This window comes from Columba livia, chromosome 26, assembly GCF_036013475.1.
Source record: "Columba livia isolate bColLiv1 breed racing homer chromosome 26, bColLiv1.pat.W.v2, whole genome shotgun sequence".
In the NCBI taxonomy this organism is placed as follows: Eukaryota; Metazoa; Chordata; class Aves; order Columbiformes; family Columbidae; genus Columba; species Columba livia.
Window position 1 is genome coordinate 3,335,792 of NC_088627.1, and position 14,077 is coordinate 3,349,868.

A 14,077-nucleotide genomic window follows, 5' to 3' on the forward strand; every position below is an offset into this window, starting at 1 on the left:
AGATGAAAAGGCTCAAAGATGGAGAATTCCTCTGCACGTTTTCAGAGGTGTGATGGGGGAAAAATGGGGCTTTTGCTTGAACAACTTATTGAGAGGCTGAAATTGTCCCCAGGGATGCGAATGAGTAACTGAGTTACCCATGAAACAGCCTTGAAACAAAAGAAAAACTAACTTCAGCCCTCAAATAACCCCCTGGTGGTACAGTCTGGGTTTGATTCAAATAAATCAACACATTGTTTCACTTCATTAACAATCCATCTTGTTTTTATTGTCCATTTTCCTTAAAAGTTGGTGTTCTTTCTATTCATAGTTACAAAATACTCCTATTTTACAAAGATTTACAGCTCTGTGAGTGCCCAGCAGTGAACAAGGCTGGATCAGGCAGGTCTCTTAAATAATCAAACCACAATCACTTTCTTTTTGGTTTAAAAAGTAAAAAGGACAAAAAGGGAATCGGCGATGAGCCGATTCAGCACCAAGCAGGACATCAGAGATTAAGAGGGTTTGTATAAAAGACAGTTTATTTCTTTGGGAAGGGGCACAGGGAGCAGAGGATGGTCAGAAGAGGTGGGTGATGAACCGCAGCAATGAGAACAGGACTCGGGGTGACCTCTTGTTATTCTTCACTGTCCCTGGGGCTGCGTGAGAGGGTGACACCCACCCCACATTACATTCCCGAGGCTGTTTCCCTGCGGTGCTGCCCGGCGGCCGGGACGGGCAGAGGTCGCTCCCTATGGGTTTGCAGTGTTCTGGTCTCTTTGCCGCCAGCCCCCAGCGGGTTTGCCGGCTGGATCTGCCGCTGTCCCCTCAGTACACGGGGCCCTTGACGGCGCCCGGCTCGGTGAGGCGCGCGGCGGCGTAGGCCGAGGCGCCCAGGCAGGCGGCCGGCTCGCAGAACCCCGGCAGCCCCGCAGGGCCCGGCAGCCCCGGCCGCCCGGCCTCTCCGGGGGTGCCCGGCAAGCCCCGCTCCCCGGCTTTGCCATCCAGCGCATGGCCGGGGATGCCGGGGAGACCTGCGAGGGGAGAGTGAGTGTCAGTGGGGGTGTGTTTGTGGGTGCTGAGCCCTGGGTTTGCTGGGGAATGGGAAAGGCTGCTGGTGAGGATGGGGATGGGGTGTGTGAGCGATGCTGGGGCACTGGAAAGCAGCTGGAAGAACTGCAGGCAGCAAAAGATGCTACAAGTTGGGGATTTGTTGGATCATAGAATGATTTGGGTTGAAGGGACCTCCCCAGCTCCCCCAGTTCCCCCCCTGCCATGAGCAGGGACATCTTCACCAGCTCAGGTTGCTCAGAGCCCCGTCCAGCCTGGCCTGGGATGTCTCCAGGGATGGTTCATCCACCACCTCTCTGGCCAACCTGGGCCAGGCTCTCACCACACTCAGGGCCAACAATTCCTTCCTCATGTCCAGCCTGAATCTCCCCTCCTTTAGTTCGAAACCATGTTCCTGTGCAGGTTTGCAGAGATGGGCCAGAAGGTCCCAAGCCATTGTTGGGTGCATCATCGCCCCAGCACGGGGTCTCGTGGGAACCTGCTGCCCTATCTGTGCTGGGGGAGAAGCACTTACCTGGGATCCCCGGGGGACCTGGCATGCCCGGGTGGCCACGGCCGGCTTCTCCCCGCTCTCCCTTCTCACCTCGCTTCCCTGCACAGAGAGAAACAGGGAGGGAAGGATGCACTGGAGCCGCAGTGGGAAACACAGATCTGGGAGGGGAGAGGAGGGGGCTGCCCCTGCTCAGGGACTGAGGTGGCGGCAGGAGGAGCAGGCTCAGCCCTAAGGAGGGTTTTGCCTGGCATGGTGTAGGTAAGGCCACCCACCACCTACCTTTAGGTCCTATGTTGCCAATCTGCCCAGCAGCACCCAGGATGCCGGGTACGCCTCGAGGTCCCATGGGTCCATGTGGACCCTGCTCACCGGGTGGCCCTGGGGGACCGGGGGGTCCAGGAGGTCCCATGGCACCAACTCCACCCAGGGCAGCTCTCTTGGCGCTGACGGCCACCTCGGCCAGCTGCTCTGTAGGGCAGAGAGAGGCCGGTGTGGGACGGGATGCGGTGGCAGCCACCCCATTGGTGACACCATGCTCAACCCCTCACCTTGCAGCATCTTCAGGACCACATCGACGATGTGCTGGTCCCCAGCATCCCGGCCCTGCCAGCAGTGCGGAGAGGACACGTTGTAAAGGGAGATCACTCCTTCCATCCCCAGCTGCACCCAGAGCACTGGTCCCATCCCAATCCCCTGATCCAGAGCACCTCCCTGTACCCGATGCCACCTTCCCAAACCCTTTGTTTTCTGTTTGGTCTTGGTACAAGTGCTCAAAGACTCAGCTCGTGCCGTGCCTGGCCACATTGCAGCCTCCTCACTGCATTAACTTTCTGCAGTCACATTTTGCAAGTATAAAGTGAGGCTTATATGGAAAAATTCTGTCCCCTGGGCAGGCTGAAAAAGCACATGTTGGTGCTAAACCTGCTGCTGGTGCTATATATGGTCAGAAATAAAGAATTCCTGCTTTGTAGAAAGGTGAGATCACAGCTCAGCCCTCCTGGAGAGCTCACAGGGGATCACCGCTGTTCCCGAGCCAAACAGCAGCTGTTTCCCAGAGGAGTTGGTGGGTATGAAATGGTCGGAGGCAATTCACCCACAGAGCTGAACCAGTCGACAGTGGCAGCCCCCAGGTCTCCCCTGCGCGGTGCAGGGGGTGAGGAGGGGGTGAGGAGGGGATGGGATGGGATGGGGCACTCACCGCTGGGCCCCGCTGGCCGGGCATCCCCGGCACGCCGCGCTCCCCGACGAGTCCTCGTGGGCCAGGGGGTCCTGGGTATCCTCGTGGGCCGGGTGCACCCGCATCCCCCGAAGGGCCAGGGAAGCCGAGCTCACCCTGGATGCCTTGCTGCAGTGCGGATGGAGAAATGGTATCAGGAGCTCAGCCCGTCCTGAGCACAGCGGCTGCACCGCGAGACCCCAGGACTTCCAGTAGCAACCACTGCAGCCCCCCACGCAGGGGCTGAACCTGAATCCAGGGTGAACCTGGTCCCTGCAGCCCATCTCCAGTGGAGATACTTCAGCTGCCTCCACGGGGGATTGCCTGTGGCTGAGGGTCCCGCAGAGCAGCCCAGCACGAAGATGCGGGGAGTCCCTTACACCCAGACCCCCAGCACTCACCTGTCCCTTCGGCCCTGGCTCGCCTGATTCACCCTGGGAACAGAGGACATGAGAAATGCAATGGTGAGACCGCAGGAATTTGGGGATGCGGCCAGAGGGAGGTGGGTGTACCACTGGAGCACAGCGGTGTGATGCTGCACTGAGCAGGACACCCCAGCATGGGCAGGGACCTGCACCCCCTTGTGTTCCTCCTCCTCACCCCAGGACCCGCCTAGCAGGGACCCACCTTCTCTCCCTTCAGCCCTGCGAGGCCATGAACACCAGGGTCTCCCTGGAGGGAAAGAAAACAAGAAATGTGACCTGTCACCACAACACCCACCTCCTCTGCAGCTGCTTTAACCCCCCATTCCACCAAACCAGGATACCAGGGGTACTGATGGAGAAAGCACCTGCTGTCAGAGGGTGTCACCCCCCGCAAAGGGCAGGTGCCAGCCCTGCTAAACACAGGTGTTAGCAATTCTCCACTGATCCCCAGCCCAGGGAGGGTGATGTACTCACAGTGCTGCCTTTGGGGCCAGTTTTCCCTGGGGAGCCCTGGAGAAGCAAGATGGGGTTCAGCAGAGTTCAGTGCAGCTTCCCTGAGCTGGACCCCAGTGCAGCCCGTCCCCTCAGCCCAGAGCTGTCACCTTGTCTCCTTTGACTCCTGGCAAGCCTTGGGGTCCTGGGATCCCCGGTGGACCCTGCTCACCCTTTGGCCCCTGGAAATCAAGGTAACATGAGGAAAAAGAGAAAAATGAGCGAGAAGAGGTGGTGGGAAATCCCTCCTCCTGCATCACAGCATCCTCCCCAAGGCACTGAGATGCATGGGCAGCTCCCCATCCCCTCCAGCATCCCACCCCACCCCATGGCATCCAAAATTGTCCTGACTCCAGCCTTTGTGGGGAGATGGGACAGAAAACCTTGCTGAGATGGGGAGCTCCACCAGGAATGGAGCCTCATCCCCCAGGAAGCCAGAGTGACAAAGGTCACTTTTTGGCCATTTTTCCAATGGGAGGAAATTCCTCTCCCAGCTGGGGCTGCAAACCCAGCGTGGCCCCAGGACCACTAATCCCAGCGCTATTTCCCCCTTGTCTAATCCCTCACCCCAGCACAGCGGGATGGGGCACGAGATCGTCCCCACTGTGATCAAAGCATGGGGCCCGTGCCGGTGGTGCCAGCGTGTCCTGCTGTCCCTGTCCCTCCTCCCCAACCACTGAGCATCCCCAAGACACGCCAAGGTGAACCCCGTTTCCCAGCCTGGCTGTGACACAACTCACCGCTTTCCCCTGCTCACCCGGGGGGCCCACGAGACCACGGTCGCCCCGGTCACCCTGCAGAGACCCGGGAAGAGAACAGAGTCAGGGGCAGCTCCCGGCAGCGCCCCAAACCCCGCGGTGCCCCCGACTCACCTTCAGCCCGGGGACACCCTGTGGTCCTGGCTCACCGCGAGGTCCGGGTTCACCCTAAGAGGGGATAAACAAAAACCCAACCCAACCAAGCTGCCTCTCTCTTGCGTTCACATGCCATTATCTGCTCTTCATCCTTCCCCGAGGGACCTGCTGCCCTGTCCTTGTCCCCTGCAGCCACACGAGGGGCTGTCACTGCAGCAGGTGGCCAAGGAGGGGCTGGAGAAGTGGCCCCAGGGACAGGGGGAAGAGGAGGGTTGAGGAAGGATGAAGTGACCAATTCTGCTTTCTGTTCGACAGCAAATAGGGAATAAAGAGCAACAGGGAAAGAGCGAAACCCACAGGCTGTGTCTGGGAGGTGACATCTCCATACTTACGATCTGCCCTGGGGCACCAGTGACACCAGGTTGGCCCCGAGCACCTGCTTCACCCTGCGAACAGGAGACAGAGGCGGTTCAGGGACAGGGTAGGTGACGGGATGGGGACAAGGCTGTTGCAGGAGGGGGATGCTCAGAGGGGGTGACGCCAGCTGCCCAAACCCACCTTATCTCCTGGGCCACCTTTGCTCCCCGGCTGGCCTGGCAAGCCCTATGGAAATAAAGCCAGGCTCAAACCCAGCACCCGAGGCAGTGTCCCTGTGGATGCTGGTCCTGCACCCCAGCACAGCCCAGGAACGGGGATGCCAGCCCATGGATAACGGGGTACCCATGCTCCCATACTCACAGCTTGTCCCCGGTGTCCTGGTGTCCCTGGGTGGCCGGCCTGCCCCACGCCACCCTGCGAGAGACACAGAGGGTGTTACCGTGTGGTGGAGAAAGGTGCAGAAAGGTGTCCATGGGTGGGACACGGGACTCTTGGCCAAGAGGGCACGTGGTCCTTAATCCTTTGGGGACAACCACACTCCAACAGTCAGGAGGTGCCATGTCAAGGGCTGAGACCTTATGCCACCCCCATTATTTCCAGCAAGCACTGGTATGAGGACTGGTGTGTGTGTGTGTGTTCCCCGGTACCCACAGCAGCTCACCTTCACACCGGGGATCCCTGGGGTCCCGTCTTTGCCATCGATGCCCGGGAGACCCTGCAAAAGGGAGAATTGTCACTCAGTCTGATGCCTCTGAGAGGGACTAAAAGGCTCATGGTGGAGGCAAAGAAAGGCTGGGAAGGGAAAGGAAAGCTCCAGCCCTGCACTGAGTCAGGTGCAGGACACAGAGTGGCCCCGAACAGGACAAAGAGATCTCTGTGCAAGGGGCTCAGCCCCAGCTGAGGGTACAGGTGCCTCCAGATGTACTTACATTCTCCCCCTTGGGGCCAATGTCTCCTTGGGGACCCCTGATGCCACGGCCACCCTAGAACAGGACAGCACAAGGATTATTTCAGCCGCTCTCCTGGTGCAGGGGATGGAGCTGGGAGAGGGAGGAGATGCCCTTGGGCAGAGCCACTCTCCATGCCAGGGACAAGGGGGCATTGGCATCACATAGGGCATGAGAGAATGGGTCACCTACCAGATCTCCCTTCTCACCAGGGTCCCCAGGTGGTCCCTTGGGGCCTTCCCTGCCCTGGAGGGGAGAAAGGTGGGGGCTGAGTGGCAAAGTGCAGGGTCGCCCGCCTGCCCCGCAGCCCCTGGGGACAAGGGAGGGCACTCACCGGCCGCCCGGCCGCTCCAATGGTCCCGACCATCCCCTTGTAACCAGCAGGACCCTGCAAACAGAGCACAGGTTGGGTCAATTCCTCCATCCCAGCCTGGTGCAACCCCACTAGCAGCATCCAAGTCCCTGAGATGGCCAAACAGCAGTGTTAGCAATGCCCCTTCCATGGGGGCTGGTCCCTCTGACCCCAGCACAGCTGTCCCAGTGTCCCCAGCACTCACCGTCTCGCCCTTGGGTCCCGCCATCCCCGGGTAACCCCTCGGGCCCTGCGGACCCTGCAGAGAGGGAAACAACAGCCAGTTAACCGGGAACGGCCCCAGGAGCAGCCCAGGGGGGAGCCACAATTAAAGCAAAAGCCGGTACTGGAAATCAGCCGGTTTTGCCGAACACGAGGTATTTCAGTCCCGTCGCTCGCTCCTAATCCCGCACCCCCTACCAGGTACCTTTCCAGCTGTCGGTTCAATAACAGCAACGGGCCCAAACTGGTGCTGTTTCCCCCGCCAAAGCTCTTGGCTTCAAAGCGGTTTTGCCCTTTCCTGGACCGAGGGGCTCAGCCCATTAATTGTGTTTCATCTTCAAAGTACTCAGCGAGTTCCAACAGCTTTAATCCTCGTGTCCCCACGGGGAGCTGGGCACTGTACCCTCATTCAGGTGGGGTAAGGGGGGCTCAGTGTACACTGGTTATCCATGTTAATTAATGTGCATTAATGACCGAGGGGCCCAGGCCAGTGCTGACCGTGGGGGTCTCCATCAGGATGTGGCTTTGTCACCCTCCTGGCAGCAGCTCCATGGCTGGGAGGAGCGAGATGGATGGGATGAAGGCTCCACTCTGGTCCCAGTGGTGGGTCCCCAGGAGCAGTGACACACTGGTGCGGTGTCCCCAGTGTCTGGGAACAAGCACAAACTGGCCACCCCCAGCCCATGGGGCACCCGGAGCACAGAGAAGCAGAGAGAAATAAAAGTGTTACCGGAGGGCCTGGGACACCTTGTTCTCCAGAGACACCAACGTCACCCTTGGGGCCCTGGGGGGGATGGAGCAAAGTGAGGTGAGTGTTGGGGTGGAGCAGGGGTACAAATCGCCCTGGGGACCTGAGAACCCCTCACCTGGGACAAGGCAGGGGATGGGGACGTGTCCCCTCCCAAGGGAGCCACCATGGGAAGACCACCCTATCCAGCCTCCCTCTCCCACCTCTGTCCTTCCTCCCCCTTTCTGTCCCCAGAGCCCCCTGTCCCTTGTCCCCTGAAGAGGCTGGTACCCCTGGATCCCGCTGGGATGCTGCTGGAGATGTCACCCACCTGCCTGCCCTGTCTGCCGGGCTCCCCGAGGGCACCGGGACGGCCTCTGTGTCCCTATGGGCGAGGAAGAAGATGGTGAGTGAGCATCCCAGGCAGAGCAGCGGGGTGGAGGCAGCGTCATGTCCGCCACATCACCCGGAGCCACCCTGCCTGCGATGGCACCGTGCTGGAGGTGACAGTCCCTGCTTGCTCCCTGGCAGCTCCAGGGCTCCTGTACCTTCAGTCCCTGCAGTCCCTGGGGGCCCTTGGGACCTGGCGGGCAGCTGGTCGGGCACTGGGGGGAAGAAGAAGCGCAGGTTGAGTTGGGGAAGGACGCAGAGGCTGCGGAGAAGCTGGGAGGGTTGGGCTCCCTTGAAGGTGGGCTGTGCGGTGACGCAAGGGACCCACCACTTGTCCCATGGTTTTGGTTGGGACCTTGCTCCTCCCTGCTCCATCAGCCCCCAGCTACCACGTTATACTGGTGGCTGTGTTTTGGGCCAGGGCAGCACATGCTCTTCCAGCAGCCATGACCCTGCAAAGCCCTGCAGAAGGGACAAGGTAATGGGGGGTCTCACCAAGAAATCAGCGCTGCCTTCGACTCCTTGGATGTGTCCAGGGGGGCCCTGGAGGGAAGAAAAACATCAGCATCTGCTGTTTAACATCAGGACGATGTTACAGCAGAGGTGAATGTTACACCCGGGAGGAAGAGGAGCAAGGCACAGGGTGGGGGTGTGTGCCAGAGCCCCAACCCTGGGATGAGCCTGGGTGGGAGCTTCTCCCTCCTGCAGAAAATACTGATGATGGGAGATACTCACGGGTTTCCCTGGAGGGCCTGCAGGACCCCGTGGGCCATCGGGTCCAGGGTCGCCCTGGGAAAGAACAACCCCAGGAATGGAGATTTAGGGGTGGAGAGGGGTGACGAAGCACCAGAGAGCCAGGTTGTCACAGCAGGAGCTGGGGCATCCTCTGGTCATGGGCTGGGGAGGGGATGGGTGGTGCCAGGGGACCCAGGTGCAGGCACAGAGTCTGTCACCCCTCCATTCACACTGCAGCACCCCACTTTCCAGCATTACTAAGTTATCCTTGTTTACCCAGGAGCCCTAAAGTGTGGAGAAGCGGATGCTGGTGTAAGGAGGGGAGGTTTTCCCATGTCCCCTCCTGACCCCTCACCTTGGGTCCTGGTGCTCCAATCTCTCCAGGAATCCCAACCTGTCCTGGAAGCCCCTTAAAGAGGAGAGGAGAGAGAATCATTGAGCGAGAGAGGTCGAGCCTTGAGACCCCCCATTTTGAGGGTGCTGAGATTTGAGCCCTCGCAGCACAACCCTGCGTGAATCCTTGGCCACCCACAGCCCCACAAACCACTTACGGGTGGTCCTGGCAGCGAAGGACCCTGCAACAAGAAGAAAGACTCAGTTGGTCCAAATTCTCCATCATCCCAAACCCACCAGTATCCTTGCCCTGAGCAGGACAAAGCCCACACTGCCACCAAGGATGTAGCTGGGGGGCTGGATCCCCCCTCCCACCCCACTTGTGGCTGCTCAGGGAGCGGGTGCAGCATCACCAGCACCCATGGGAGAGCCACATACTGATACTCACTGGGAGCCCCGGCGGCCCTGGGAGTCCGGGCTGGCCCTGGAGAGAGAAGCAGGGAGTCAGGAGATGAAACAGCAGGATCTGGCTCCCCCAGGCCCTGCTGCCCTGTGGCAGCTGCTAAAATTCACCCCTCCCTGGACCCAGCCTCAGTGCCCCCTCATTCCTAAATACTCTATCACCCCATTCCTCATCCACGCATCGGCAGGCATGGTCCCAGCCTGGCCCAGCTCCGCTGGTTCAGGAGGGGAAGGGGTGAGCCTGCAGTGGCCCCTGCAGAGCGGCCCCTCACTCACTTTAATTCCTGGCCCCCCGATGGGTCCTGGCTCCCCTTTTGCTCCCGTCAGGCCCTGCGAGAGAAGAGATGGCAGGAGGTTATTGCCAGCCCTCAGACAGAGATTTTTGCTGGTGCTCAGAGTTATTGCTGGGGACTTTGTGCTTGTCACTGCTTAGTTTGTGCTTGGGGGGCCAGCAGCCCTGCCTGGGCTCTGCCTGTCCTGCTGCAATACAAAAGCTGCTTTCAGCTCCTGCACCACAGGATTTTGGCATTTTGTTATGTGCGACAGAAAAGGATCCCTGCACCGGGGGTCGGACGAGTTTGCTGAGACCCGGCTGTGACCACGGACACCGTGGGGACATCGGTACTCACGTCGATGCCTGGCTTCCCTGGGGGCCCGTCTGGACCCGGGGCTCCAGGCTCCCCCTTGGCACCCTTTAAAAGAGAAGAGGCGTGGGGGCAGGTTGGAAGGAACTGCTTCAGAAAAGGGGAGACTGAGCTGCGGGGAGGCACAAATACTCACCGGGGAGCCGGGGGCTCCAGCAGAGCCTTTGTCACCCTGGGGAAAGGGAAGAAGGTTGTAAAAAGGGGTCTGTCACCCTGCAGACCCATCTCAGGACCCATCTCCCATCCACCCCATAAGGCAGAGCGAGATGCTGGATCCCCCAGCACAGCAGCCGGGTCAGGATGGGGCCAGTGCTGAGGAGTGGGGGCTGTGCTGTGGCTGTTCTGGGTATACATAACACTAAAATAACACCCTGGGGCAGGTCTCGGAGAAGGGCACTTTCTGCTGGCGCACAGACCTCCCCTCTGTTCAGGCTCCCCCCAGCAGCCCCAGGGAGGGTCCAGACCTGCAGCCACAACCCCCAGCCACGTCACCGCTCTGCGGGTACCAACCTGGGTGTCCTGGTCCCTGCCAGTCCCCCAGCACCCCGTCCTCACTGCACATCTCCGGGCGTATCCCTGCGAGCATCCTCTGCTGTCCTGAGCACCCTGCACCCAAACCTCCCTGCCACTGTACTCCCCAAAAACGCATCTCAGCCCCTGTTTCCCGAGGTGGCCACAGGCTGCTGTCCCAGGGGGGTGGATGGATGGAGATGTGGTGCAGGAGCTCTGCTTCCCCACAACATCGTTGCCACTCAGGGCCACCAGCAAAGCCAGGGATGCTCCATCTGCTCCAGCCTGTGAGCAGCGCAGTGTGGGAACCATACAGCATCGGCACCCCCTGCCCCGACACAATGTCCCTCTTTGTGCTGCACGTCCCCTCCCTCCCTCCCTGCCCAGGTTCCCGTACTCACGTCAATGCCATCCGTTCCCGGCACTCCTGGGGGACCGGGGGGCCCTCGCGGGCCGGGCTCTCCCGGCGGCCCTCGCTAAGGGGAAAAAGGGACAGGACCCGGGTCAAGAAGCAGCAGCCGGACCCCGAGAGATGCTGTGGGTCAGAGGGAGCCCAGGGTCTGGGGACCCATCTCCAGAGAGCTGGGATGGAGTGAGCACCCCAAGAGCCCATAGGGTTCCCTGCTGCCTGATCTGTGCCCCCCAGCGAGGGCACAGATGGAGAAATTCAGGAAATCTCCCCCACACGGGTACAACCAGGTTCCCATCCCCTCCCTGATTTTGCTGCTCCCTCCTTCCCGGCAGAGCAGGGTCTCGATGGGGTGATGGCAACACTTACAAAGGCCCCACTTGGCCTGGGGTTCAAGCCCAGCAGTGGGTTTTCTAAAAGCACCAGCAGGATTTAGGTGCCTGAAGCCCTGGTATGAAACGGGGACCCCTCTGTGGGAGTATCCCCCTTCCCCGCGCCGGGCTGGCTCGCTGCCCGCAGCCCTGCTCCATCACACTGTTGCACAAAAGCTCCATTCAGGGAGGGTTCCCCCAGCAGCCTGGCCCCGGCTCTGAGGTTTGCACAGGGCTCCCAGCTTCGCAAAGAAATCTCTGTTATCCTAACGGGGCGTTTGTGGGGAAGAGAGTCCGGTCCTGGAGACCGAACCCCGGGTGTTCCTGGAAATGCAAACCAGGCGGGCTGGCTGGGGCTGGCGGCTCCTCTGTCCTTCCAGGCTTATTTATTTTAAAGTGCAATGGTGAAGGATGAGAGGTGTTGCTGGTTTGTTCTCAGAACTAGAAGAGCTCCAGCTTTGCTTTGGAAGTAAATCCCGCTGTCGGGGAGTCCCCGTGAATGGCACCTTTGTCCTTCCCGAATGATTTCCAAATAGTTCCTTGTTCCAGCAGCTCCCAGGTCCCTCTTGCTCCGACCGGAGCCAGCCCAGACCCCGCCACCACAAGCCCACGGGCATCCTGGGGGGCTGGTTTGGGAAGGCAGCTGCTCCCCTGCTCTCCGCAGCCATAGGCAGCTTGGGATCCACTTGGGAAGATTTTTCCAAAATCTTTCCTAAAAATCCCTTATTTTGGGTTGCAAGGTGAGGGAGAGTTTTTCTCTTCTCAGGTGGGATCCCAGAAGGAGCGCTGCCCGCCCCAAGGAGCAGAGGGACAGGAGCAGAGGGACACCTTCCCTTCCCTTCTCTCCAACGCATTTCTCCTGCCCCTGTGTGATCCTGCCGGGACCCCCAGCACCTCTGCCGCTTGTTTAGCTAACAAATCCCAAATTTCAAGCCGTGCAGCCCAGCCCTGTCCCTGTCTTGTGGGGCAGGGGTCAGCTTTTGGCACAATATTGCCAGTGGGATGAGGCTGTGGGTCCCGGCTGGCGGCTGCTCCTCTCCCCACCATGGGATATTCCTGGGAAAACCGAGTGAAAGGTGCTGGGAAAAAAAAGGTAGAAAATCCCAGTGGTGCTCAGCACCGCGAGTGAACATCTGCGAGGGGGGAGATGGGGACTGTTGTTTCTTTGTCCCCTCTCTGTCCCCTCTCCGTCCCCCATCCCAGCCCAGCGCAGAGGGGACCAAGCAGGGGACTTACGATCTGGGCCAGGCAGAGGCAGGCGGCGTGGAGCAGGAGCCAGAGCCGGAGGACGGGGCAGCTGCCGGCCATGGCCGTAGCCTCGTCTCGCCGTGCTCAGGTAGGGCAGTGGCACCGCTGGACACCGGGAGGAGGAGGAGGAGGAGGAGGAGGAGGAGAAGGAGGGGGCTCATTAATATGGAGCAGTGGGACGAGGGCAGGCGGGCAGCCCCGGCCCCCCGCCCCCCCGCTCAGGTAAACCCGGGGTTATTTTGGGCTGCACGGTGCCGGGGGATTTGGCACGATGGTGGTGGAGGATTTGGCACAGTGGTGGCGGAGGATGTGACACGATGGCAGCAGATTTGGCACGAGCGGCACAAAGGGGCTTTGATGCAGACAAGGAGAGAAGCGGGACGGGCTGGGGGGGCTGTTCCTGGAGCTGCATGGTGGGGTCCCGGTCAAATATCTATGTGGGCACCCTCAGAGTGTGGCCCGGCACGGCACGTCCCCATCACAAGGCCCGTATCCATGGGGGGACGGATGCCCCACTCCTCACCCCCCACACCCAGCTCCCCCCACCTGCCTCCTGCCTTCCCCAGCAGCCGCCCCCAAAACTCGCCGCCCCCCCCCAGCTCCGTGGGAACGCGGGGATGATTCATCTTGGCGATTTCTTCCTCCTCCTCACTGAGGGCTCGAAGGCTCCGCAGTGAGCAGCTGCACACTGATTCATCAGTACAGGGGGGGCTCAGTGCCCCCCAGAGCAGGCAGGCTGGTGCCCATCAGGGATGGCAGAGAAGGGGCTGCATCCTTGCCAGCGGGCACAGGGCCATCCCAGCACACGGACTGGTGATGCACTGGTCTGGACTGGTATCTGCTCTCCAGTTCTTTCTCCCTGTGTCCCAGCCTGGCACGGGGAGGCAGATGGGCTCCTGCCCTCCCGGCTCCTCCGACGGGCAGTAAATCTGTCTCAACCTTGGTAGCAGCAGGAAAACACTTCCACCAAAACCTGCTGTTTTGAGACAAAAGTCCTTGTGGCTCCAGGCTGAGAGCACCTTGTCTTCAGAGCATCTAAATTTGGATTCCCCCCCAATCACGAAGCCGCTGGGATATTTCTGCAGGTGCCGGAGGCAGACGTGCCCCAGGGCTGCCACGGAGCCCAGCACATGAGTGTCACTTTTGGAAGAATTATGTAATTTCAAGTGTTTCTCAGATTACTACATAGTGACATTTTGTGTGTGTGTGTGTGTGTGTGTCTCCTTTTGATACCATTGCTCATTTGACTGCAGCTTTGTACACATTGTGGTTGTTCAAACCCCCTCCCTAGCATGGGAATACCGGGGTTTGGTGTGTGATCTCCATCTTGTTTCAAAGTCTCGGTCTTCTTCTCCCTCTTTTACTGTCAGATCCAAGCAGCACGTTTTCCTTTTCACAGTGTGGGTCGGCCATGCGGGGTCTGTCCCGCTGCCCTTGGGGTCCCCCCCGCCTCCCAGAGGACCTCCATGAGGATCAGGACAGGGAACAGCTGAGAGTCCAGCGCAGCCACCAAGATGCTGAAGGGAGTGGAGCATCTCCCGTGTGAGGAAAGGCTGAGGGAGCTGGGGCTCTGGAGCTGGACAAGAGGAGACTGAGGGGGGACTCATTCATGTTTACAGATATCTAAAGGGGGAGTGTCAGGAGGATGGAGCCAGGCTCTTCTCGGTGACAACCAGTGACAGGACAAGGGGCAATGGGTGCAAACTGGAACACAGGAGGTTCCACTTAAATTTGAGAAGAAACTTGTTGGGGGTGAGGGTGGCAGAGCCTGGCCCAGGCTGCCCAGGGGGTTGTGGAGTCTCCTTCTGTGCAGACATTC

General features: G+C 60.0%; 1 protein-coding gene across 2 annotated transcripts; it reads right to left on the minus strand.

Annotated features, from left to right (window-relative positions):
• Positions 1-503: 503 nt before the first annotated feature.
• COL9A2 (collagen type IX alpha 2 chain) lies at positions 504-12,413 on the minus strand. 2 transcript variants are annotated; one of them, XM_021297432.2, is made up of 32 exons: positions 12,247-12,413; positions 10,632-10,706; positions 9,857-9,892; positions 9,706-9,768; positions 9,353-9,406; positions 9,063-9,098; positions 8,833-8,856; positions 8,637-8,690; positions 8,282-8,335; positions 8,042-8,089; positions 7,705-7,761; positions 7,488-7,541; positions 7,160-7,213; positions 6,413-6,466; positions 6,190-6,243; positions 6,048-6,101; positions 5,838-5,891; positions 5,570-5,623; positions 5,269-5,322; positions 5,089-5,133; positions 4,923-4,976; positions 4,549-4,602; positions 4,417-4,470; positions 3,787-3,858; positions 3,659-3,694; positions 3,387-3,431; positions 3,161-3,193; positions 2,742-2,888; positions 2,092-2,146; positions 1,823-2,011; positions 1,565-1,642; positions 504-1,013 (listed from the first exon to the last, which is right to left on the minus strand). In XM_021297432.2, the coding sequence occupies exons 1-32, from the start codon at positions 12,316-12,318 to the stop codon at positions 808-810; spliced, it is 2,073 nt and encodes a 690-aa protein (XP_021153107.2). In that variant the 5' UTR covers positions 12,319-12,413; the 3' UTR covers positions 504-807. The 2 variants fall into 2 exon arrangements, with proteins under 2 accessions (XP_021153107.2, XP_064897694.1); XM_065041622.1 differs by lacking the exons at positions 504-1,013; positions 1,565-1,642 and having other exon boundaries at positions 1,829-2,006.
• Positions 12,414-14,077: the final 1,664 nt, after the last annotated feature.